The following is a 25,734-nucleotide window of genomic DNA, read 5'->3' on the forward strand; positions in this document are numbered from 1 at the left end:
TGCTGACCAGTCACAGCAACTCCCTGCAAAGAGGCTGCTTCATCTCCAGACCTGACTTTGTATTTCCCGGGTGATCATGGGAAAATCACTGCACATCTCCGAGCCTCAGTTTGTTCATCTTCGATATGGGAACATCAGCTCCCGCGCTGCAAGGACTCAGCAAGGATTCCATGAGACAGTATGCAAACTCGCTAGCCCAAGTCTGTGGCTAGGGCTAGCTTTTAGTTTTTGAGTTGGTGTTTTGTTTTCTTAACTGGGGTATTGTTGCTTTTCAGTGTTGTGTTAATTTCTGCTGTACAAAGAAGTGAATCAGCTATATGTACACATATATCCCCTCCCTTTCGGACCTTGCTCCCATCTAAACTGACATTTCTCCAAAGAAGACATTTAAGAGGCACATGAAAAGATGCTCAACTTCACTAATTATTAGAGAAAGGCAGATCAAAACTACAATGAGGTATCACCTCACACCAGTCAGAGTGAGCCATCATCAAAATATCTACAAACAAGAGCTTTTAGCTTTTGATTCCATTTCCGCGAACACAGTCTTGAAACACTGCTTGTCTAGAGCAGCCTATAGAGACCTTTTCTCACCCGTGTTCCTGTTTAATTGCAGGCGAGTTTTTGCTCCCATTATAACTGAGTCTAGAAGAGAGGAAATGTTTTGCCCAAGGTCACACAGTGGCTACAGGCAGCTCTGTGGTTTGAATCCCCAAACCAAACTTTCTGACCCTCATCTCAGATTTTCTACCTTGAGTTGTCCCACCTTCTACCCACTGGCTAGTTCTAGAACTTGCAAATCCACGCATCTCAAAACTGTTACATAGCCCTCCAACCCAACCCCAGACAGACTTCTTTAAAACTTGTTTCCACTCAAGCTTCATACATCCTACTTTTCTCCTCACTCCCATCCCTATCTTGGGGGGAATCTAACTCTTTGAACTAGGGGTGGGTAGGGGGTAAGAAGAAAAAAAAGATATTGGTGAAACTTAAAAGGCTTCCGATCCTGGCAAATTGAATATAATTTTATTTTCAGCGGCTCTTTGCCCTTGCCACTTGGTGGGGGGTGAATGGTGGGGAGACTCGGGGAGGTGGAGCTTTTCCTTGGGTTTGGGGAAAGGGGAGAGCTCCTGGGGTCCTTTTTAAAAGGCCCTCCCCTCATTTCCGGCCGCCGCTGCCAGCCTTGGCTGGGCGCCTGGATCCTGTTGCTATGACGACAGGAAGAGGCGGTGGCGGCGGCAAGCGATGCTGTGGAGAGATGGAGGCTAGTGGGGGTGGGGTGGTGGCTTTGAAATGGGGATGGGGGTAGGGAGCAGAGGCTGGGGCCGCGGGCGGGGGCGGGGGCAGGGGAAGCCTTTCTCTCTGACCTCCTCCGTTCGATGGAGCCTGGCCCCTCTATTTTCCTCCGGCTTCTTTTGGATGCCTCTTCCGTCTCTACCTCTGTCTCTCGTTCCCTGGATCTCTCGCTCCCCCAGCCCCAGTCTGTCCCCATCTGTCTCCCTCTCTGGGTCTCTCTCTTCCCTTCTGCACCTGCCTTTCTATCTCCAGACACTTTCTGCCACTCAGCTCCCGCCTGCCTAAATTTCTTTCGTGTTCTCTCTCTCCTCTCTCTCTCTCTAGCGTTCTTCTCTCTATGGGACCGTTGCCCCCAGCCCCAATTTCTCTTCCTGCTTCATCTCTCCCCTCCTCTCCCCATCTCTCTCCCTCATGCTCTCAGTCTCTCTCTGTCTGTCTCCCCCCATCTGTCTCTCCTCCCCCTCTCTGGATGACTCTCTCTGTCTCTTCTTTCCTCCTGCTACCCAGATCCTGACCCCCCATCCTCTCCCTCGCCAGAATCTTTCCCCACCCGCTTCTCTCCCCCGTCTCTGGCTTTCTCTCTTTCCGTCTCTGCCTCTGTCCCTTTCTCTCTCAGGGTATTTCGCTCTCTGTGTGTGTGTCTCCCTCTCCAACTTCCTTCTGCTACCAGCCGCTGCCTCCCCCAATTTTCTCCCTCCCCCATTTCTGTTTCCCCGACTCCGGGTCTCTCTCTTTCCGCTTCTCCTGGCTCCGTCTCTCTGCCTCCCTCTCTGGGTCTCTCTCTTCTTCCCCAGCTTCCTCCTGCCAACAGACCCTGCCCCCCATCACTTCCCTCCCCCCCCATCCATCTCCTCTCCGTGGCTCCCCCATCCTCGGCGGCTCCCCTCCCCCCTCCCTCCTCCTTCCCTCTCTCGTCCTCCAGCTCCGCACTTTACCCGGCGACACGAGAACCAAATTGTCTCTTCACCTTTTTTTTTTTTTCCCCATCCCGACCCCCTCTCCCTCAGGGGCCCGAGCTCAGAGCTGCCCCCAGCCTCCCCTCCCAGCTCAACACCCCCATTCCCCCCGTCCACCTCCTCATCACCGCCCCCGACCAGGTCGGACGCCTGGGTCCCTCGCTGCTGGGGGAGGGGGAGCAGTGAGAATTGGGAGCCCCAAGGGCTGTTCTGGGGGGGTTGCCGACAAGGGGGCTCAACGTCCCCTCCCCAGTGCATCGGAGAGTTGACCTATCGTTAACAGAGGTGAGACAGATCTTTTTATTAATCGGAGGTGGGTGGATGTGTAGAAGGAAGGCTCTGTGACCACCCCTCCCAATTCTGGAGGAAGGAGCTGGTCCCCTTCCGAGGCAGAGGGGAAGATGACCCCTCTCATATACCGGAGCTGTCGAATTGGGGGGTCCCCTGCTCCCTCCTTTGCTGCCGCTGACAGGGGGACGAAAGGAAGAACCCCTAAAATCAAGCAAATTGCCCCCCAAATCGACAAAATGAAAAGATCTTCCGATCTTGATTTGATGGAGAATTTCGCTGAGTGGCCTCCTCTTTCCATCCCTTCCTTATCCCAGGGATGGGGGCTTTAGGGGGCCCCCGCAGGGGCAGGGGTACATCCCGGGGTCACAGCCTCACCCCAGGTGGAGGCAGGAATTTGCTAGGATAGTGGAGGTGATGCTGCCGGTGGTGAGGGGCACAGATGCAGAGAGAAGAGGCCGAGAGGCGGACAGGAGGGTAAACTCAGCATCTTTCCGGAGAGGAGAGAGGGGAAGGGTCCAGAAGTGAGGAGAAGTGGTGGTGGTGGGGGAGGAGGGAGGTGTCTGGGGATGACAGCGTCCAGGGCACTGATGAATCGGCCGGGCCAGGGGCCGCGCGTGGGCAGGCAGGAGTGGAGGGGAGGAGAGAACACACGTGTGGGGCCCCAGTTGCCATGGAGACACCCCCCCCATAGACAACCTTTCCAACACCCCTCCTTGGAGCAGACCCAGTGAGGGCCAGCTGATGGGGGCGGAAAGGCCAAGGTCACCCTGATATGGGACCCAGTATGGGGTTGGTTCCCCCCTCCCCTCCCCTAAGGCTTCCAGGTTCTTAACTGGAATAGGGGTTTGGGGAAAGAAGTGTAGGAAAGTGAGTGGTGGGAGCAGCTAAGGGATGTATGCCTGGAGTGGGATGGAAGAGGCAGGGCCAGGGGGCATGGTGGTGGGGTGCTGTGGGAGAGGAACGTGAACGGACACTTGCGGGGGTGCTGAGTGGGAAATCATTCCTGCTTGAAAAAGAGTAGTAATCTTAGGGATCAGATTTTTCTGGGGGGCACCATCTATGGAGGGGAGCTTTTTAAATTTGGAAGAAAAATAAATGTACAGCGAGCGTATGTTGCTGCACAGGTGAAAGAGTAGGGGGAGGTCTGGGGGTGCTCCCAAGAAGGGGAGTTGGGGGTTGCTGGAGAGCCATGAACGGGGTTCTCTTGAGCAGAAGAGATGCTGGGAGCCAGAGTGAGTGGAGCAGGATGGCAGGAGTTTATGGCATTGATTCTTCATGATGTGAAAGTCAGGGTAGAGGTGAGGGGAGGAGGTTCTTGTAAGTTCAAGAGAGAGTGGGAGGTCAAAGTGAGCTGGGGAGGTCTGGAGTTGATGGGGCTTATCCTCATGCATGACAGACAGGGCTCAGACTTACTGGCGAGCTGGTGGGGGGGCAGGGTAATAGAGTGGGGGGATGCTCGGCAGGGGCTGGGGGATTTCCTTCTACCGCTGAGAGTTCACAGGTCCAAGCTTGGCAGATTTCTGAATGGAGAGGAGTTTGGGGTCTGGAGAAAGGGATTCCTGTGAGTAGAAAATGCCATGCAACTCACGGAGGAAATTTTTCTTAATGGAGGAGAAAGCGATGGCTATGATGAGTTTGTCTAAGTTAATCCGTTTCGGAAGACTCCCACAAGGAAACGAGAGAATGGGGGGTTTTCCTTGAGTCCAAGACGTGGTAGGGGATGGGAGGATGGTCCAAGGGAGTCAGGTGGGGGCAGTTAGGGGGGATGTCATGGAGATGGGGGTCATTCTTCTAAACCAGAGAGTCCAACACTGTTGGATTGTTTAAAAGAATCCCCTGGGGAGCTTCTAAAAACTAGATGCTTGGGGCTACATACACCCCAGACCAGTGAAATCGGAGTTTCTCAAGCATCAATGTCTTTCAAGGTCCTCTGGTGGTTTCAAGGTGCCATCAAGGTTGAGAACCCTGGTCCAGAGACTGAGTCCTGGGGTTGGGAGTGGGGTGGAGATAGGGGGGATTCCCACACAGAGGAGACTGTGGAGGTGAAGTGATGATAGCTGTGTTTTTCTGAGTTGTGCTAACAGTGAGGATCAGTTGGGAAGATTTAGGTTCTGTTGTGTTGTTGGCTTTTTTTTTTTTTCCCCCTCCAGCTAAGGAGATTGGGAGATTTCTTTTTCCTCAGTAGAGGCCATGGTAGGTGAAGAGGTGGGCCTTGCAGGGGAAGATAGGGAAGGGGGAGAACTTTATGAGAACATTTTGTAAGAAATGAAGAGCAGGACAGGGGTTCCTTGGGAGGAGGAGGCTCTGGGGGCTGGGAGTGAGGGATGGTTTCACTGTGTGTGTGTTGGGGTTGGGGGACAATGAGACCAGGGGGCGGAGTCAGGGGGGCCTGGAAGAGTGTCCTACCCACTGGCAGGGACGCAAGGATGGGGGGTGGCTTTTTCTCAGAAGGAGGTTAGTGGGAAGACTTTATTTGACACAGGGAAATGTTTTTCAGGGCGAGGGAGGCAGAGGTAAGCATCTTGGAAGGCGTTTCTTCAACCTAGGAAACAGTAGGGATTTTTTTTTAGCGTGGGGAGGGGTGCAGGTGCGGCGGTATCCAGGCGAGCCGCTGTCTAATCCTTCTCTCGCCTTACCCCTGCCCTCCACTCGCAGGCGACCATGGCGGCCCTCTGACCCCGTCCCCGGCCTGCAGCCTCCTCCTCGCCGGCCCCCTCCCCAGCCACCACCCCCTCTCCCCGGCCCTCCGCCTCGGGGGCCCCCCCACTTCTGCCTGCGCTGTGCCCCCCACCAGCCGCCGGCACGGCCCCGCCCCCGCTGCCCCGGTGGTGGCCCGCGGCCCCCCGGCTGCCCGTGGTCAAGCTGGAGTCGCTGAAGCGCTGGAACGAGGAGCGGGGCCTCTGGTGCGAGAAGGGGGTGCAGGTGCTGCTGACGACGGTGGGCGCCTTCGCGGCCTTCGGCCTCATGACCATCGCCATTAGCACCGACTACTGGCTCTACACGCGCGCCTTCATCTGCAACACCACCAACCTCACGGCGGGCGCCGGCGGCGACGACGGGCCCCCCCAGCGCGGCGGGGGCGGCGGCGCCGCGGAGAAGAAGGACCCCGGCGGCCTCACGCACTCGGGCCTCTGGAGGATCTGCTGCCTGGAAGGTAGGGCCCCGCGCCCCCGCCCCCCGAGTCTCCCGCGGCCTCCACCCTGGGTGGCTCTTCGCCCCCCGCTGCTCCTGCCTGGCCGCCGCCCCGCCACCCCTCACCCTTGGCTTCCCACCCTTCTCTGGGTCTTGACCCTCGCCTGAACCTCCCCCCGCCCCCCTCCTGCTCGCCTCTCCATCACTCAGCAGGGCCCCTTGAGCCTTTTCCTCTTCCCTCCCTTCGCGGGGAAAGCGCCCCCTCCTCTCTCCCTCCCACCCCTCCGGGGGTCCGGCCTCCCTCTACTAGGGGACCCCCTCAGCCTGGACCCCAACGCTGGCACCCTCTATTTTCCCGCCCTCCTGCCCTCTCACCCCTGATGCTCCTTGCCGGTGGCATCGTCGCTCCCTGCGTCCTGGCTCTGAGCGCCCTGACCTCGGATGACCCCGTTTCCAGCGCCTTCCTCATCCCCTTTGACCCTCTGGCCCCACGTGGGCTGTTTGTCCCCTCAAACATCACACCCCGTAGGAACGGAACTCGTGGTCCCCTCCTCTTTGCTTCTGGGGGCTTGTCTTCCGGGAGTCTTGTCCTGGCTTCCTCTCCCCTCTTCCGCCCCTGGTCCTTGTCTTCCCTGGCCCTTTCCGGGGCTCTGCTTCCCCTTAGTCCCACTCAGCCTCCCTTTGGCCTCTTCCTCTCGCAGCGGAGGCAGTGCCTCTTCCAGTTTCCATCTCCGCTCTTTCTCTGGTCCCACTCTTTCCCTCTTGCAGCCTCCCTCCCAGCCGGTTCCCCCTGCCTCCTATCTACCCCGACTTTCCCCCTGGGCCAGCCCTCTCCCACTTAGCAACCCCTCCGTCCCATTCTCAGCTTTGCCATTTCTTTCCATATGGCATGGAGGTGCTGGGCTGGGACGCAGGACACCTTAGTCCCAGTCCTCTTGTGTGTCGGTGCCCCTTCCCCGGTATGGCGACTACCTGCTCACCTCCCCAGCCTCACCAGCCCTGGTCTGCAACTCGAAGAAGGAACCAGCCAATCCCCAATTTCCCCGTACAGGGCCCAAAAGATCACAATCCGTCACTTCTCTTTTTTTAATCCTTCTCTTTTCCCCATTGTTTCCTCCTCTGTTTTGCTGGGCGCTCTCAATAGGCCAGAAATGTTATTTTCTTATTTAATCCCCTGGCAGGGGCGGGATGCTATCCTCTGGTTGGGGATGAGGAAACCGAGGCTCAGAGAAGTTAAGCCACTCACTGAAGGTCACCCAGCTGTGGCTGGGGGCAGAGCCAAGAGAACTCGGGTCTGAAGGATGGGATTTACAGATATGCTTTGTCTGGCGTGCAGAGCGTTTAAAACCCAAACCACAATCAGCATCGGTTGCCAACATTTAAAAATAGGGAGACTGCATGTTGAGAATCCAATTTCCAGCTTCTTTTGAACTAGTGGAAGATATGATAACATGGGGCTGGCGTTGTCCAGCAGTCCTGGTCGGCCAGATCCGAGTAGCAGCTGCTTCTTCAGATCATGCATGTGGGTCTCCTTTTCCCCAGTCACCTCTGCTCCCTATTGCCTCACACCTGTCCAATTTCCCCATGATGTTAGTTCTCTTCCTCGTGTGGGCATCTGACTTCATCTTCATTCCCTGGTCTGACCAAGCATCAGGCACAGAGCTGTGTGTGGGGACTTGCCTCTTGGAAGCCCCAGGACAATGTACTGTGAATCATATTTCCATGTATTCATCCCCTCCTTCAAAAACCACTGTTTATTGAGTTTCTACTATGTGCCAGGCGCCAGTCTTGATATTGGAGCTACAGCTGCAGTGCAAGGAAAAACAGCAACAACAAAGATCCCTGTTGTTATGTGTCTTACATTCTAGAAGGAGAGACAGATGATAAGAAAGATGAGTAAATACAACATTTAGGCTGTTAGATGGAGCTGAGTGCTAAGGAGGAAAAAGAGCAAAGGAGGGGATGGGAAGTGTTAGGGGCAAGAGTGTGAAGCTGTAAAAACTGGAGATAAAGGAGACCTAGCGGGTGACATCTGAAGGGTGGGCTGAATGGACCCAAAGATGGAGCCATGTGGCTTCTGGAGGGGAATGCTTTAGGCTGTAGAACCCAGCTCATCAATGGGAATGTGCCCCGTGCCAGGGGAGGCCCACCACCTGGCCAGGGCAGAGCCGGTGCAGGAGGAACGCAGTAGGAGATGCCAGCAAGGTGCACGAACTTTCTGGTCCTGGGATGTGATCTGCTTTTCCCATCGCAGCCTCCTGGGCAGAGGAATGACAGGAGTTGGCTGAAAGATTAAGGGGATCGCTGTGCTATGTCTCTGAGAGGGAAGCGGGAGGGAAAAGGGAAAACAGGAGCTGGCTTATCTGGGGTGGGAGACATAGAATTGGGATTTGAATTGAGAACACCTTCTGCAGCTACAGCGGGCAGGCAGGAACTGCTGCTGGGGGCAGTGGCAGGATGTGAGAGAAAGGAGTTGGATGTCTTGAAAGCAGGGTTTTCCAACCTCAGCCTTGTTGACCTTTTGGGGGATGGATAATTCCGCATTGCAGTGGCCGGTGGGGGTGGTGGTGGGTGGCGGGTGGAAGGAAGGTCCTCTGTGTTGTAGGAGGTTTAGCAATATTCCCGGGCTCTGCCTCCAAAGACCAGCAGCATCCATCAGCATGGCCACCAAAATCACTGTCTCTGGACTAGGATTAAACAGCCCCTAGTGAGAGTCACTGCTTGAAGTCTGTGGCCTGAGCCCTGGACAATGTGGTAGGGGTGGAGGCAGAGGGTATTTATCCGTTGAAACAGTTGGTATTTTATGTATTTGTCTTACTTTCTCTCAGTTGTTCAGTCGCTCAGTCATGCCCGACTCTTTGTAACCCCATGGTCTGTAGCCCACCAGGCTCCTCTGTCCATGGGATTCTCCAGGCAAGAATACTGGAGTGGGTAGTCATTCCCTTCTTTCTCCAGGGGATCTTCAGGACCCAGGGATCGAACCCGTGTCTCCCGCATCGGTAGGCAGATTCTTGACTGTCTGAGCCGCCAGGGAAGCCCTAATTTATCGTAAGGAGGGCTATCATGAGCTCAGGTTTGAAAATGTTAAATTGGGGGTGCCTGCTGGTGATAATGTCTAAGACAGGAGTCCGCATAGGAGAGGACCCACAAAGCGCCGCACAGTCAATTTTTTAGGCTTTGTGGGGCGTGTGATCTCTGTCACCACTACTAAAAACAACCAGAGACAATGCGTGAGTGGATGAGTGTGGCTGGGTTCCAATTAAACTTCCTTTACGGGCACTGACATTTGAATTCTATATCATTTTCTCATACCACGAGAGTCTTCCTTGACAGTTTTTCAATCTTTTTTTTTTTTTTTTAATAAGTAAAACCTACTCTTCACTGGGTTTGGCCTTTGGGCCGTAGTTTGCTAACCCCCCAATCTAAGACATTAGTGATAAGATGTATGAGGCCAGGGTTCAGGGGGATGTCTGGGCTGGGGGAGCGGTGGGTCATGGCATGTGGATGGATGAGCAGAGACAGAAATATGCACAAAGATTAGTTGAAGGGCCAACGACTGAGCTAGTCCAGTATTCAAAGACAATCAGACAGATGAGAAGAGCCAGCAAAGGGAGCTGAGAAAGGAAAGACCACAGAGGTTAGGGGGAAATAACGGGCTAAGTGGGGTCCCCGGAGACAAAGGAAATGACTTAAGGACGGGTTAAAGGCAGGTCGGCTTTATTGTTACTTAGTCATCATTCGTGTGCCACTGGATTCTCACAGTAACCCTGCGCACTGTTTACGACCGTTACCCCCATCTCCGAAAACGAAAGCTTAGGGCTCAGAGAAGGGAAGCAACTTTCCCAAGGTCACACAGCTAACAGGCCATCGAGTCAGCACTGGAGTCCGTGTCTGTTTTGTTTCCTAAGTCAGCACATCCACCAGCCTCCATCCTATTCAAGGATCCGGGAGTGTAGAAAGTGTTCCCCTGGGGCTGCAGTCCTCAGAAGGTGCTGTCCCCCAGGGAATCCTTGGGTCTCATCCTGTCTCCTACCAAGTGTCTCTGAGAAACGCAGTAGGAAGTGGTGATGGAGACTCAGACTCTGGAACAGAACTCATTGGGTTACCTCCTGCCTGCCAGGCACGGAAACGTGATCTTGAGCCATATGTTCAACGTCTCTGCTGCTTTTCACCATCAGTGAGATGGGCGTTATAATAACCCCTAACCTACAGGGCTACGGAGGGAGCCCAGTGAGTTATTACATTCAGAAGGCCAGTAGACACAGTGTAAAGGCTAGACTGTGTAGCTTCTACTCTGTTCTTATTATTAGGAATTTGGGTGACCCATCCCTGGATCTCCCCTCCTCGATAACCCGGAAGTCCCATCCCTCCAGCCAGCACTGCCCAACAGAAACATCACACAAGCTGCTTCTATAACTTAAATGTTTCTGTGCTGTGTGCTTTGCTGACTCGCTCAGTCCTCTCGGACTCTGCCACCCCATGGACTGTAGCTTTCTACTAGTGACATTAAAGGGCTTCCCTAGTGGTTCAGTGGTAAAGAATCTGCCTGCCAATGTAGGAGACGTGGGTTCATCCCTGGGTTGGGAAAACCCTCTAGAGAAGGAAATGGTAACACACTCTAGTATTCTTGACTGGAGAAGCCCACAGACAGAGGATCCTGGCGGTCTACAGTCCACGGGGTCACAAAGAGTTGGACACGACTGAGTGATTAAACAACAACACTAAGTGACATTAAAACAAGTACAAAGGGAAGGTTCAATGAGTCGAATTTAATAAATGCAATTATACAATATATTAATATAAAGGTTAGTAATCGATTTTATTTAACCAAGCATAGCCAAAATATTATTTTATATGTGAGCAATATAACAAATATTAATGAAATATGATGCTTTTTTCTTCATATGAATCTGAAATCCAATGCATATTTTAGGCTCACGCTTCATCTCAACTGCCACCTTTCAGAACCAACCTCCTGGGGCTGGGGGCATCCAGATGGGTCTAACCCCCTTCTCAGGAATCTCAGCGCCCAGAATTTGGACCTACAGCCCAATTTACTCTAGCAGCCTATTGAAGGCCCCTGTGCTCAGCACTTTGCAGGCCTTATTATCTCATTGAATCCTCCCAATTGCTCCAGGAGGGAAGGTATTATTTTCATGAGAGTTTGTCAGAGCAGGAAGCTGATGGCCAGAAAGGGGAAGTGAGTCAGCTACACGGCCACCCAACATGCGGGGGGCAGTGCACGTGTCTGCAGGGGTCCTCGCCGCAGTGCGCAGGGCTTCACTCCCAGGCCTGCCCGGGTCTGTGCTCTGCGGGCCCTCGGGGATGTGCTGGTTTGCATTACCACCATTCCTACACACACAGAGCTCCCGGACCAGGCGGTTGGATAATATGCTGAGGCAAGCCACATAACCCCCAGATTTTCTGCTCTTTAACTCCTGTGTTTCACGGCGTGTGCGTGCTAAGTCGCTTCAGTGTGTCCAACTCTTTGCGACCCGGTCAACTGTAGCCCGCCAGGCTCCTCTTTTCATGGGATTCTCCAGCCCAGGATACTGCAGTGAGTTGCCTTGCCCACCTCCAGGGGATCTTTCCGACTCAAGGATGGAACCTGCATCTCTTATGTCTCCTGCATTGGCAGGCGGTTCTTTAACCATGGCGCCAGGTGGGAAGCCCCACACATATGCGGAGTGAGCACTTATCAAACCTTATCTGGTCATATCACCATCCTCATTTTCCAAGCCAGGAAGCTGAAGCTCAGAGGTATTCAAAACCCCAAAGCCACACAACTGGGAAGTGACTGTCCTGGTATGCGGAGCCAGAGAATACACTTTCAAAGCCTGAGCTTGTGGCTACCATAACCACTGTGCTCTGCTTCCCTAAAGATGCTGGCTTCTGGGAATTCCCTGGCAGTGCAGTGGTTAGGACTCCCTGCTTCCACTGCAGGGGACAGGGGTTCGATCCCCGGTCAGGGACCTAAGATCCCACAAGCTGCACAGTGTAGCCCAAACAAACGAACAAGCAGACAGCTCACCTCTGAGGTCCAAACTCTCCTCATCATGATTTAACTTCCACATGGGATTGAGCAACTTACGCCTCAGTTTCCTCACCTATAATGCAGTGAAGTGAAGTCGCTCAGTCGTGTCCATCTCTTTGCTACCCCATGAACTGTAGCCTACCGTGCTCCTCCGTCCGTGGGATTCTTCAGGCAAGAATACTAGAGTGGGTTGCCATTCCCTTCTCCAGGAGATCTTCCTGACCCAGGGATCGAACCCGGGTCTCCTGCATTGTAGGCAGACACTTTACCGTCTGAGCTACCAGGGAAATTTGCAGGGGTGCTATTATTTCCTGATATCCTTAGGGTTGGTCATCCATGATGAGGGTATTGTTCAGTCACCAAGTTGTATACGACCCTTTGTGACCCCATGGACTGCAGCATGCCAGGCCTCCCCGTCCCTCACCATCTCACAGAGTTTGCCCAAGTTCAAGTCCATTGAATTAGTGATGCCATCCAGTCCTCTTATGAGAGTGTTAACAGCTGTCAAATGCTTGGAGTGGTGTCTGGCGTGTGGTTAGCCCTCAGTAAGTTTTATACTAGTTAAGTGGACCTCCCAGGTGATTCAGTGGTTAAGAATCTACCTGCAATGCAGGAGACACGGGTTCCATTCCTGGGTCAGGAAGATCCCCTGGAGAAGGGAATGGCAACCCACTCCAGTATTCTTGCCTGGGAAATCCCTTGGACAGAGGAGCCTGGTGGGTACAGTCCATGGGATCACAAGGAGTCAGCCACGACTTAGTGATTAAATAAAAACAACAAAGTACTAGTTATTATTACTTACAGCATAACTAGTCTGTGGAGAGAGTCTGCATGCTGTCTACTTTCCATGCTCAATCTCACTGAATTATCATTCATGTTTTGAGAAAAGCACTATGATCCCATTCAAGAAAGAGAGAACTTGAACCCGCCTACCAGACCATAGTGAATGTGCTGTTGGGTAAGCATTTGCTCCCACAAGATATATCTTCATTCACTCATTCAATTGCTTTTTTTTTTAAGTGTAGTAAAATGCACATAACGTAAAATATATCATCTTAACCCATTTTAAAAGCACAGTTCAGCAGTGTTAAGTATATTTACATTGTGTACCAAGCTCCAAAATACTTTTCATTGTGCAGAATTGAAACTCTACCCATTCTTCCCCACTCCCAGCCCCTGGCAACCATCATTCTTTCTGTCTCTGAATTTGACTGCTTTAGACACCTCATATGAGTAGAATCATATAGTGTTTGTATTTGTGTGACTGACTTATTACACTTTGCATGTCTTCAAGGTTCATCCAGGTTGTGGCATGTGTCAGAATTCCGTTGTTTTTAAAAGGCTGGACAATATTCCATTCTATCCATATGCCACACTTTGTTTATCGGTTCGTGCGTTGATGAACACTTAGATTGCTTTTGGCTGTTGTGAATAATGCTGCTACAAAAATGGATATATTTGTATATTAGAGACCTTGCTCTCAATTCTTTTTCGTATATACCCAGAGGTGGAGTTGCAGCTAAGATCCCATATGCCTCCTGGCCAAATAAACCAAAACCTAAAACAGAAGAATTATGGGATTCCCTGGTGGCTCAGAGGGTAAAGAGTCTGCCCGCAATGTGGGAGACCTGAGTTCAGTCCATGGGTCGGGTAGATACCCTCGAGAAGAAAATGGCAACCCACTCCAGTATTCTTGCTTGGAAAACCCCATGGATGGAGGGGCCTGGAGGGCTACAGTCCATGGGGTTGCAAAGACCAAGCGCCTTCACTTTCATAGTAATTTTGTTTTTAATTTTTTGAGGACCCTCCATCCTATTGTCCATAGAGACCGAACCAGTTTACTTTTCCACCAACAGTGCAGACAGGTTCCAATTTCTCCACATCCTCACCAACACTGGTTATTTTCTGTTTTGTTTTGTTTGTTTACAGTAGCCGTCTGAATGGGATAGTATCTCATATCTATGAGATAGTATTTCATTGTTGTTTTCACTTGCATTTCCCTAATGATTCGTTTATATGGACCATCTTTTCATGCACTTCTTGCCCATTCAACCATTCTTATATGCAAATATCAAGCATTGCTGATGCTCTAGGCATTCTTCTAGATGTTGGGACACCTACAGGCTTAGATTCCAGTGGGAGCAAACTGATGTGTGTTTGAATTCTGCTTCCACCACCCATCAGCTATGAATCAAAGAACCCTTTCTATGCCTCTGTTTCCTCATCTGGACAATGGGTGTATGACGTGGTATCAACGGAACACTCAATTGTGTTCCCAGCAAAGTGCTAAATCTCTGTACCTGGATTCAACCCTCGTAACAACTGGGGAGGTGCATCCTAGTACGCCCCATGTTATAGGAAAAGGGACGGAAGCAAACTAGTCCAAATAAGGCCAACAAGGATGTGGTGTAAGGACATGATGGATTCAGGCTTCATTATCAAACAGCGCGACTCCAGTTCTTAACGTTCGGCCACTGCACGACACCAATACCATTATCTATTTCATGGGTCTCCTGGGAGCTCTGGATGAGTTAATCTACCTCAGAAGCGCTTAACAAATGTTAGCGCTTAGTGGAATTATTCACTGCCTTATAGTCCTTCTTTCCAATCCTTTCCTTTACCTGTATTTCTTTCCCTGTCATCTTCTGCCTCAAACCTCCCCTTCTGCTATCCTTATGGTTCATAATCTAATTCTTTCAACACTTATTTCTCGACACCTCCTTTGGTGCCAGGCAATGCTAGAGACACACGAAGGAATCAGACCCCATCCCCCCTCCCCACCTCCATTCAGGAACTCCCAGCGTGCTGAAGAAGAAGATCATAAAGCAACCCAATGCGTGCTTAAAAAAAAAAAAAAAAAAGCGGCTACCCCACCCAGAATGGGTGGGAGGGGTCTTTGTGAAGGAAATCTTCCTCAAGCAGGTGCCCGGGCGCTGCTCTCTTGCAAGGGTTAAATTCTTCTCCAGGAAGAATGTGAGCAGTGTTCCAAAGCACTGGGCAGAGGCCTGGAGATGGGAAGGTGCCTGGAGAATTGAGGAAACAAAGTGTCTTTATACTGATTTATATACCAGTCTCCAGCTATGTAAGGATGCGTGTTCTGGGAGGAAGGAGGGGGCTCTGACTGCAGGACCCCTGGAGGCATACCTCACCCCTAGCTTGCCTTGGCTTGTTCCAACCGCTTCATCGCCTCCCTGAGGACTTCAGGTGCTGGGCGCCGAAAGAGGGGGAAACCCTACTCCCCAAACAGAGGATTGAAGAGACGACCACCCCACTGATCCACTGGGGCTGCTCTCTCCTCCATGGGGACTCAAGGCTTCATAGGGCCTCATGGGCGGCTCAGACGGTAAAGCGTCTTGCCTGCAATGCGGGAAATCTGGGTTCGATCCCTGGGTTGAGAAGATCCCCTGGAGAAGGAAATGGCAACCCACTCCAGTATTCTTGCCTGGAGAATCCCAAGGACCAAGGAGCCTGGTAGATTATAGTCCATGGGGTCACAAAGAGTCGGACACAACTAAGTGACTAACACACACACACACACACACACACACACACGGGAAATGGAGTCCTTTTCGTCCTCTGTTGCCTCTCTGTTTTCCCACGTATTTTCAACGGGTTTCGAGTTGAAGGGTCCTTGACATCACTGAAACCAACACCTTCTTTCTTACAGAGGGGGAAACAGAGGCCGGAGAGACTGTCCCCGTCCAGGTTACAGGGCAAAGGTCCCTGTGGCCTTTTAGTGAGTGTTGGATGTTTTCCTTTGTCCTTGTTTTAAAACCTGGTTGGGAAACTGAGGCCAGGGAGTTTGAAGGTTTGTCCCAGGTGCGCAGACACGTTCAGGAGCCAGTATTTCCTGTCTCCCAATCAGCCCAGAAAGAGAAGGGGTTTGAGGAAAGGGGGGGTTGTCTTTTCTCACCCAGAGTTCCCCAACTGTTAAGTGCCCACCACCATCACCCCCCGCCCCCCATTCCCCTCCAGGGTTGAAAAGAGGCGTCTGCGTGAAGATCAACCATTTCCCGGAGGACACGGACTACGACCATGACAGCGCGGAGTATCTGCTCCGTACGTGGGGGTCTGGGGCGGAGTTGTGTGGGGGGGTGCTGCTGGGCTCGGGCACGTGGGAGGGGAGAGAGGGCTGTGCTCCCACGCTTAGATCGACGCGCCGAGATGAGCTTGTCAGCCAAGCCAAGCCAAGATACCGAGATCCTCTGGCCTCCGATTGGCTCAGTGGGCCCTCTCCCGCCCCCTCCTCTCACCTCGGGGCGGGCAGACGGGGGATCCCCGGAGCTGATTGGCTGCCGTGCCGGCCTGGGTACTCCGGGCCGTGACTGGTTGTCCCTCTCCGGGCCCGGATTGGCCAACCGCACTCTGGGCCCGAGAGGCAATCTGCGGCGCGGCCTGGCCACTCCCGGGAGTTGGCTGGGGAAGCCCGCGGTGCGATTGGTAGCTACCCCGAGAACGCGGCAAACCCTGAGTTGGGATTGGCTGCGGCCTCAGCCGGACTCAGAAATCGCAGAATCTGGTTGCCTGGGGTTTGGGGGAGAGTGGAAAGGACTGCAGAGAGAGAGAGAGGGAGGAGAAAGGGGGGAAGAGAAGGGAAACCCAGAGCTACGGATGAAGCAAGGCAGAAAAGGGAGGAGAGAAGAGACAGGAGAAAAAGAAGAGAACGGGAGAGGGAGCGATGGAGGGGGCAGGGGAAGAGAGAAGAGAGACCCGGAGAGAGGTGAAGCCAGGCGGACGAGGGGTGGGAGGGAGAGCGGGATTTAGAGATGTGATGGAAAGAAGGATCTGGAGAAAGGGGAAAAGGCGCAGAAGAGAGGAAGGGAACGCGCTTGCGAGAAGGAAAAAGAGAGGGAGATGGTCCACAAGGGAAATAGAGGCGTTCAGAGGCGGGGTGGGTGGGGTGGAAGAGAGGGAGAGTGGTTAGAAAAATTAAAGGGCAGAAAAAATATGCCAGGAGAAACACAGAGGAAGAAAGAAAAGGACGAAGAAAAAGAGAGGGGGGGGGGCCATCAGATCGCTAAAGAGAGAAATTTTAAAGACGAGACAAAGTGAGACAGAAAAGAACCAGAACACGGGCAGAGGGGAGGAATGGGAGAACCAGCGCGAGAGAAGGGGGACAAGGCACACAGGAGGCGCGGGGCCCCAGGGGCGCAGGCGGCCGTGACTGACGCCCTGGTTCCCTCCCCACCCCCCGCCCCTCTCCTGTCTCTCTCCAGGGGTCGTCCGGGCCTCCAGCATCTTCCCCATCCTCAGCGCCATCCTGCTGCTGCTCGGGGGCGTGTGCGTGGCGGCCTCCCGAGTCTACAAATCGAAGAGGAACATCATCCTGGGAGCAGGGATCCTGTTCGTGGCAGCAGGTGAGAGGCAGAGGGAGGGGGCGGCCCACCTGCGCGCGCGCACGTGTGTCTGTGTGTGTGCGCGCGGGCGCGCCTGCAAAGCCACCTTGCCGGGGCGCTCCCTGGGGCCCAGAGCCTTCCTAGGCTCTATCCCAAGCTCCATCGCCACCCGCTGGGCGAGGGAGGTGTAGCCTTCCCGCCGTATTCTCGGGGAATGAACCCAGCTCAGACAGGTGTCTACCGCGTAATCCGGGATTCCAGGAGTTCAGATTTCAAAGCCGGCGGTCCAGGAGATGGAAGGGAAGGAACCTGGGAGAGGGGGGCTTGAGGCTGAACTGAGGTCTTGAGGATCGGGAGGACCTGGGGGAAGAGGGAGAGAAAGTGATTTGAACGCAGGTGGGGAGGAGCCTGCCCTGGGGGGCCGGACCTTGTGGGCTCCGGGGTATCTAAGAAGGGGCGGGTCCTGAGAAAGTTTCCAGGCCAACTAGGTAGTGAGGCACGGCTTTTTAAAGGGGCAAGACCCCCCTCCTACTCGACGTGAGTAGTACTGGGCCATTCCGGAACATACAGTCTTCTCAAAGCGGTGGAATCCTGAAGAGGAGGAGGGTTCAGCATAAATAGCAGGGGATGTTTTCAGAGAAGGATGTGACCTGCAGGGGCGGGGCTTGGAGGATTTGAAAGGCGGGGCTAACTACAAACTGGGCCTAGGGAAGTCTGGCCTCGATACTCAGGGGGCGGAGCTTAGCAAGCTGGAGGTGGGGCTTAGACTAGATTGTCTAGTTTCTAAGTTGTGTCCCCCTCTTTCCTGCTCTAGTAAGGCTACCAAGAGGAAGGCCTAGAATAGATGATAATCATGAGAGAGTTCAGATCAACCAGAGTGGGGGTCTAGAGAGTCAACGGGATTACCTTATTAACAGACTTAAAACGAGTCGAGGGTGAGGCCAACATTTATAAAGTTAGGGGGGAGTTAGACCAATCAGTATAGGGCCTGGGTCATCTTATCAAGGGCAGAGTTTAGGCCAGCCAGGGAAGGGCCTGGACCATCTGGGCAGGAGTTAAGACTGTCTAGGGCAGGGCTTGGGTCTTCCCGGAGGGATCTGGACCACTAAGGGTAAGCCTGAACCATCTAGGGTGGGCCCTGGACCAACTAGGGCAGCGTTTAGATCAGCTAGAGTGAGCTTTAGAACAACAGACTAGGACCTGAATTAGCCAGGGATGGTGGACCATCCGAAGCAAGATTTGGGGCCGTGGGCTTCCCTGGTGGCTCAGAGGTTAAAGCGTCTGCCTGGAATTTAGGAGACCCGGGTTCGATCTCTGGGTCGGGAAGATCCCCTGGAGAAGGAAATGGCAACCCACTCCAGTACTCTTGCCTGGAGAATCCCATGGAGGGAGGAGCCTGGTAGGCTACAGTCCATGGGGTCGCAAAGAGTCGGACACGACCGAGCGACTTCACTTTCACTTAAGGTGGGGCCTGAGCCAGCTGGGGAGGAATTTAGGCCATCTGGAAAGAGCTTGGACCATGTCAGGCCGAGCATAGATCAACACTGGTTGGGGCCTAAATGCTCAGTGTGGTATATGGACCATTTGGGGGTGGGATCTAGACCATAGTGGGTGGAGCTTAGACCAGAATGGGGTGCCAACTACACCATCACGCGTGGAGTTTAGGCCAGGGGGCGGGGCCTAGGCCGCCATGGGTGGAGCTTAGGCCAAAGCAGGGCGGGGCATAGACCATCAGGGGTGGAGCTTAGGCTGGGGCGGGGCCTAGGCCATTGTGGGTGGAGCTTAGGCCAGAGTAGGGCGGGGCCTAGACCGGGGGCGGAGCCAAGGGTGGGGGCGGGGCCAGGGACTGCCTCAAGGCTCCCGTCTGACCGTCCCCGCCCAGGCCTGAGCAACATCATCGGGGTGATCGTGTACATCTCGGCCAACGCGGGCGAGCCGGGCCCGAAGCGGGACGAGGAGAAGAAGAACCACTACTCATACGGCTGGTCCTTCTACTTCGGCGGGCTGTCGTTCATCCTGGCCGAGGTGATCGGCGTGCTGGCCGTCAACATTTACATCGAGCGCAGCCGCGAGGCGCACTGCCAGTCTCGCTCGGACCTGCTCAAGGCCGGCGGGGGCGCGGGCGGCAGTGGCGGGAGCGGCCCCTCGGCCATCCTCCGTCTGCCCAGTTACCGCTTCCGCTACCGCCGCCGCTCCCGCTCTAGCTCCCGCTCCAGTGAGCCGTCGCCTTCGCGGGACGCGTCTCCCGGCGGCGCCGGGGGCCCGGGCTTCGCCTCCACGGACATCTCCATGTATACGCTCAGCCGCGACCCGTCCAAGGGCAGCGTGGCCGCGGGGCTGGCGAGCGCCGGTGCCAGCGGCGGGGCGTACGGCGGGGCGGCCGGGAGTGCGGGGGGGGCGGGAGGCGGCGGCGGCGGCGGCGGGGCGGGCGCGGAGCGGGACCGCGCGGGGGCGCCCGGCTTCCTCACGCTGCACAATGCCTTCCCCAAGGAGGCGGGCGGCGGCGTCACGGTCACGGTCACCGGGCCGCCAGCCGCGCCCGCGCCCGCCCCACCCGCCCCCGCCGCGCCCGCCCCCGGGACCCTAGCCAAGGAGGCCGGCGCCTCCAACACCAACACGCTCAACAGGAAAACCACGCCCGTGTAGGGGCGCGCCTGGGGGCGCGGAGGGGGGCGTGTCCGGGGCGCGTGCGCGGGCGCGCGTGCAACGAGGCTGCCGGGAGTCGGGGGCGCCCCCCTCCTTCCCCGTGAGCGCGCTGGAGACTGCTCGGCCTTCCCCCGCGCCCCCTCCCCGCCCTACCCCCGCCCACCCGGCTGTGGGGGAACATCCCCCCACCCTCTGAATCAGGGACCCTGAGGGAGGGGGAAGGGAAGGGAAGGGAGGGGGCCGTTGGGAGCGAGCGTTGTGTTTTATTTTTTTGTGGGGTTGGGGGGGAGGGGGGAGGGCTGTGGTGTTTTTTGCAGTTTTGAGATGTTTTCTTTTTAATGTTTTGCTGTGTGCATGTGGGGGCGGGGCTCAGGGAAGGACTCCCAGCCCAGCCCAACTCCTGGAGAGGGGCCCATAACACACGAATATAGAGTTATACCTACAAACTATATATATATGCTCTATATAAAGAGACAGAAAGACCAAAGGGATGCAGAGAGGCACAATGAGGTGGGATGGGCGTGGGCGTTCATTCACTTCTTCGTTCATCATTCCACAAGGTTTTCAAAAGCACCTGCTATGTAATAGGATGGTGGCTGGGGAGGAAACATAAACAGGCCCAGAGACAGACTCCATCATTCATTACCAGCAATTTATTTGTGTACTTCAGTGCCAAACATTGTGCTGAATGCTGAGTCTACAGAAGGGAGGAAGTCAGACTTCCCCAACGTCTTCATAGTGTTTACATCTTGTGCATGAGACAGACACTAATCAAAGAATTGCATACACAATAATAAGTTACAGTTGGGACAAAAGAGAAACCTGAAGTGCTACAAAATCCTCCTGCAGGGAGGCTAACCCAGTTTAAAAGGAAAGGATAAACCAGGTAACACTGAAAGGATGATAAGAAGCCAGTCAGGTGAAGCTGGAGGGAAGTGTCCTAGCCAGAGAACAACATATGCAAAGGCCCTGGGGCAGGAAGAGCTTCCAGAAAGGGCTGACAGGTATGTACTGAGCCAGATGGAGGTGGAACAAGATGAGACTGGAAATGTAGACAGGGCCAGACGGCCCCGGGACTTTGTAGGTTAGGTCAAGAGTTTTTTTTTTTTTTTTAATATTTAAAAATGTATTTTAAAATATTTATGGAAAAGGAATCTTAGAAAGTGAATTTTTTCTCCTGTGGCCAAAGTGGCAAAGATTGGTGGTGGTTCAGTCACTAGGTCATGTCCAACTCTTGCGACCCCATGGACTGTACCCTACCAGGCCCCTCTATCCACGGGATTCTCCAGGCAAGAATACTTAAGTGGGTTGCCATTTTCTTCTCCAGGGAAGAGTTTAAATTTTAACCCGAGGGCAGCGGGGAACCACAGAGTGGCTTTAAACAGGATCATAACATGAACGATGGGAGGTGGGAACTCAGAGATGAGAGTGAGAGGCAGAGACGCGCCGAAATAAGGATTAAATACAGGCACTGACACTTCAAACTCACAGTGCTGGGAGGGAGCAGATAATTACACAAGACTGAAGCACAGGCCTGGTGTTTGGTGGGCAAGAAAAACACTAGGACTTAGAGATTCATGTTTCACTCATTCATTAATTCAGCCATTCATTCACTCCTTGACATTTCTGAACCAGGCAGTGTGCTAGAATCAGGATCCCCAGAGCTGCTCTCGAGGAGGAGTCAAAAGCCAGAGTCCAAGTAGGGTGATTTTCGGTGCAGTAACAGGGACCAGGATGGGCACCTTGACCAGAGAAGAAGAGAGAGTGGCCAAGTGCCAGGAGTAGGCAGTCCTCAGGGAAACTTCCTGGAGAACCTCAGGCCCAGCCTGGGTTTCCAAAGGATGAGTAAGGAAAGCTTTCATGGCAGAAGAACGACAAGTGGGGTGGGGTGGGGCAGGGGATTGAAAGAGCATGATGTCCTGGGGTCAGGACTCCTCCTTTTAGGGTGCAAAAGGTCAGGGTAGGGGTGGGCGGTGAGACTAGAGAAGCAGCTAGAAGCCAGAGTCTAAATGCGCTAGGGTTCCGGGCTGGTGAGTTTGGACTTTATTCTGAGGGTGATGGGAAACACAGGAGAGTTTGGAGCAGGTGAAGAGCAGATTGAGACATGAGTGTCAGAAGGAACCACCTGGGACGTGGGAAAGGAGAGGATAGAATGTCGATGCTGTGAAATAGATAAGACAGGATGGCAGTTGAGCTGGGAAAGGGCTGGGGGTAGAGAAGGTGGAAGGATGGATTTGAAGGTCACTGAGGACACAGAAGGGAAAGCACTCACTGCATTTCCCTTCATTTGCTCAGCAAGTATTTCCCAAGACCCCCGGCCCTTGTGGCAGGTTCTGTGCTCAGCGATACTGGGGGGAGCAGGGAGGATTCAGAGCCTGCCCTGCCCTCCAGGGGCTCCCAGCCTGGTGGGAAGGCAGACCTGGACACAGATGAGGGGGAAGTGGTTGGCAATGTGCCAGGCTCCACCAGCTTCTCTCTTGATAACATGGAGCAGCAGAAAGCAGGTAGAACAGAGGAGGGACGGGACCACAACTGAGAGTTGGGAATTTCCCTCTGGAGTCCCTGTGGTGGACGAGAAAGACCGATGGGCAGGGGACCAGGGAGGAATTGGATGAGGGCCATGTTGGAAAGAGATTCAGGGAAACGTGGGGAAAGAAATACAACTCACAGGACAGAGGCGCACTTACTGTAGGGATGATAAACAGAGAGGACTGGAAGAGGTGGCATTAAAAGAGATTTGGTAGGAGAAGGGGAGCAGAGCTGGCTAGAGGGTATTGGATTCTAGTGTTCAAAAGCCAAACATAAAGCAAGACAGAGGTGGAGCATGGGCAGAAGGGAGAGAGATGGCGGGGGTGGGAGAGATCAGGGCAACAGAGGCCAAAACTGAGTGAGTTACAGGGACAGAGGAAACAAAGACAGTGATCCAGAAAGGAGAGGAAAAGGGGCCGGGGAGGGGCCGACACAACGATGTACAAGTCAGGACAGAGAAGTCTCAGAAAAGCAAATATATATATACACACACACACACAGATGGAGGGAGAAAGATGCAAGGATGTGCCCAGAAAGAAAGGTGGGGATTCAGAAACATGCTTAGGGTGTAGGGACAATCCATTTCTTTGGTTTGTTTCAGTATTCAAGAAATAGTTATTGAGTGCCCACCTCTTCTAGGCCAGTCTAGGTGCAGGGGATGTGCAAGGGAACAGATGGCCAGGGCTTTTACTGTCCTGGAACTCACAGGAGAGACACACAAGAAACAATACGAAATTTCAGTTACGGAGAAGTGTTTCTAAAATGAAGCCGGAAAGAGAATTCCCTGGTGGTCCAGTGGTTAGGATTCCAAGCTTTCCACGCCATGGCCGGGGCTCAATCCCTGGTCAGAGAACTGAGATTCCCACAAGCCACAAGGTGTGTCTTAAAAAAAAAATGTGAAGCAGGACATGGTGACTTCAGATGAGGAACCTCAGGAAGAACCCACTGCAAAGGTAGCAAGGGTTGTGAGAAGGAAAGGCACTGCCAAACATTCCGGCCAAGCAGTGACTCAGAGTTCTGAGAAAGCTACCCATTTTCAAGGAGACCCCATGGAGGGCAGAGGAAGAAGGGTGAGCAAATTAGGCTGAGCTCGGAAGCGTGGGCTGGGGGCCGTTGTGTGGGGGCTCGTAGCTCTGGGAGGAAATCTGAATTTCACTCTAGATTCAGTGGGATGAGCATAAGAATGACAGCCCCTATTTTTATTTAAAAATGAAGTAACAGACCCACATTGCTTGCTGAGAAGAGATTTAGGAGTGAAGGTGGGAGAAAGGAGTTAAGAGGGTGTCATCCTTTTCCAGTTGAGGCTGATGGTGGCCTGGACCAATGCGGAGGAACAGGGCATGGGATTGTGGAGGCAGGGTCTATGGTGGTGGCTGTGAACTGGCTGTAACAGAAGAGGGAAAGAAAAACCAAAGAAAAAGGGAAAGAGGGGAACTCTTTTAACTGGATCTGTGAAGCCTGGGCGGTGCTGTTCTGTGCTGCCTGGAAGGGGGTCACTGGGGGAGAAGGGATTAGGAGGAGCCAAGCAACCTCCCTGGGACAAGACAATCTGAGATGCCTATGAGACATCCAAGCCGAGGTATCAGGTAGCCAGTTGGATATTGGAGACTGAAGCTTGGGGGAGAAGTCGTGGTTGGAAATCTAAGTTTTGGAAATGTCAGCAGAGAGGAGACAGCATGTTTAAAGCCCCAGGACTGGATGAGGTGACCTAGGAGATGAGTGTGAAGGATACAGAAAGGACCCTGGCCAAGACCTTAGGGTGGGGGGACATCTCCATGGGGGTAGGAGGAAGGAGGATATACTTAAAGAGGCAAAGAGTGATCGTGAAGTAGGCAGAGACCTTGAAGTTGGCAACCAGCCAAATGCTACTGAGAACCAGGAAAGGATTTGTAGAGCAAAGTGGCCATGGGTTAGATAACATGACCTTGACCTTGACACGCAGTCATCACCATGCAGTGGTGGGGACTGGAGTCCTGCTTGAGCGAGGGGAAGGAAGAGACTCATGGAGGGGAGGTGGAGGGGATCGGAGGCGAGGTCATCCTTTTGGTATGAAACTGTCAAGAACTTTCCTGCCCAAGAAAGTTCATACCCTTTCTATGAAAGGAGAAGTAGGAAGGGAGGCAGACGGGCAGATGGAAGGAAGACAAATGCACACTGAAAGGATGGAGTCATGGCTGCAGGCCAGACTGAACGATGGGGAGACCTGGGCCGGGAGGGGAGCACAGAGGCAGGGCAGAGATGCTGCAGGAGGGTGTCTGGTTTCTCAGAATGGAGACGCCAGTGGGTGTCACCCAGCCCAGCTCCCATCTCACGTTGCTGCCAGCACCGGGCACCTTCTCAGGTTCCCCTCTGGGTCCTGCCAAGGCCTGGGAATACCCGCGAGGTGAGGGAAAGAACAAGCTTCACTCATTCATTTAAGAAACAGTCCCTGAGGCCTTCCAGACAGCAGGCCACACAATCTCAGTGCTGGGAGCTCAGATCCACAGACAGGCAGTGCAATCCATCAAATGCAGGGGGAGGTGTGCTCTGAAGTTGGGGGGGCTTCCCTAGCTTGGGATTGGATGTTTGTGTGTCACTATCTCCCTTCACCCGTCCATCTGCTCATTCATTCATTCAGATCACCCATGCACACTTCCTAAGGCTTCCCTTGGACTGCAGTTTGGACTGGGCGGTGCTGAGGATGGTGAGATGGTTCCTCTGGCACTCGAGCCCTGCCCAAGGCTCGGACACACATGCCCACGATCGGAATCACATCCCAGGGCAATGGGTGCCCCAACGGAAGCGGCACAGGGTGGACAGAGAGGCTGAGGGTGCACGGGGTCGGCGGGAGCGGCCAGCCAGGGGCGAAGGAGCTGGGGAGAGGTGGGTCCCACTGGGCGGTCCCCAAGGGGCTGAGGGCGGGAGTGGGGTGATGATCCGTCCCCGCTGCCACTCCACACGGCTGTCCCGTCCTGTCCCCGGGGGAGCTGGAACTGCATGGACGGTCCCCCGGGGGTGCCCCGTCTAATAAACTCGGTGAAGAGGACTGCGACTCTGGATCCCATGCCCCGGGCACCAGCTGCTGCCTGAGGCCTGCCCTTTCTCCCTCCTGGGGAGCAGAGGCCCCCAGCGTGGGGCGCTGTGCTTCCTTCCTTCAAGATGCAAGGGATTGGGGGCCCGGCCCCTCCCCCCTCAGACCCAGGGGTCCAGACCCCCGCCCCTCCCCCCTCAGACTCAGGGGTCCAGGCCCCCCGCCGCTCCACCCTCAGACCCGGGGGTCCAGGCCCCCCGCCCCCTCCCTCAGCCTCAGGAGTCAAAGTCCCCGGGTTTCTTCTCTTTCAGAGACTCGCAGCTTTCTCCTCCCTCAGACCCAACAGTCGGGTTTCCAGGCAGGCGCGCTCGGTCCCGGTTTCCCGCCCGTTCCCCGCCCGCCGGCCCCCAGGAGACCGGACCCTCCGCTCCCGCCTGCACCCCTTAAGGAATCAGATGTCCCTGCGGGCTCCTCTGGGGTCGGGACCCGCCCCCAGCCCCTCCT

At 54.2% G+C, this 25,734-nt stretch overlaps 1 protein-coding gene across 2 annotated transcripts; it reads left to right on the forward strand.

Annotated features, from left to right (window-relative positions):
* The first annotated feature begins 1,227 nt into the window (after nt 1-1,227).
* Nucleotides 1,228-25,245, forward strand: CACNG8 (calcium voltage-gated channel auxiliary subunit gamma 8). Of its 2 annotated transcripts, XM_086349748.1 has the most exons (5): nt 1,228-2,537; nt 5,199-5,697; nt 15,685-15,768; nt 16,926-17,066; nt 18,928-25,245. In XM_086349748.1, exons 2-5 carry the CDS (start codon nt 5,508-5,510, stop codon nt 19,689-19,691), a joined length of 1,179 nt encoding a protein of 392 aa, XP_086205874.1. In that variant the 5' UTR covers nt 1,228-2,537; nt 5,199-5,507; the 3' UTR covers nt 19,692-25,245. The 2 variants fall into 2 exon arrangements, with proteins under 2 accessions (XP_086205874.1, XP_086205875.1); XM_086349749.1 differs by lacking the exons at nt 1,228-2,537; nt 5,199-5,697; nt 15,685-15,768 and adding an exon at nt 16,006-16,429.
* The last annotated feature ends 489 nt before the right edge of the window (nt 25,246-25,734 follow it).

Source organism: Bos grunniens, chromosome 18 (genome assembly GCF_055505025.1).
Source record: "Bos grunniens cultivar Pamir isolate PY7600 chromosome 18, Bosgru_T2T1.0, whole genome shotgun sequence".
Taxonomy (NCBI): Eukaryota; Metazoa; Chordata; class Mammalia; order Artiodactyla; family Bovidae; genus Bos; species Bos grunniens.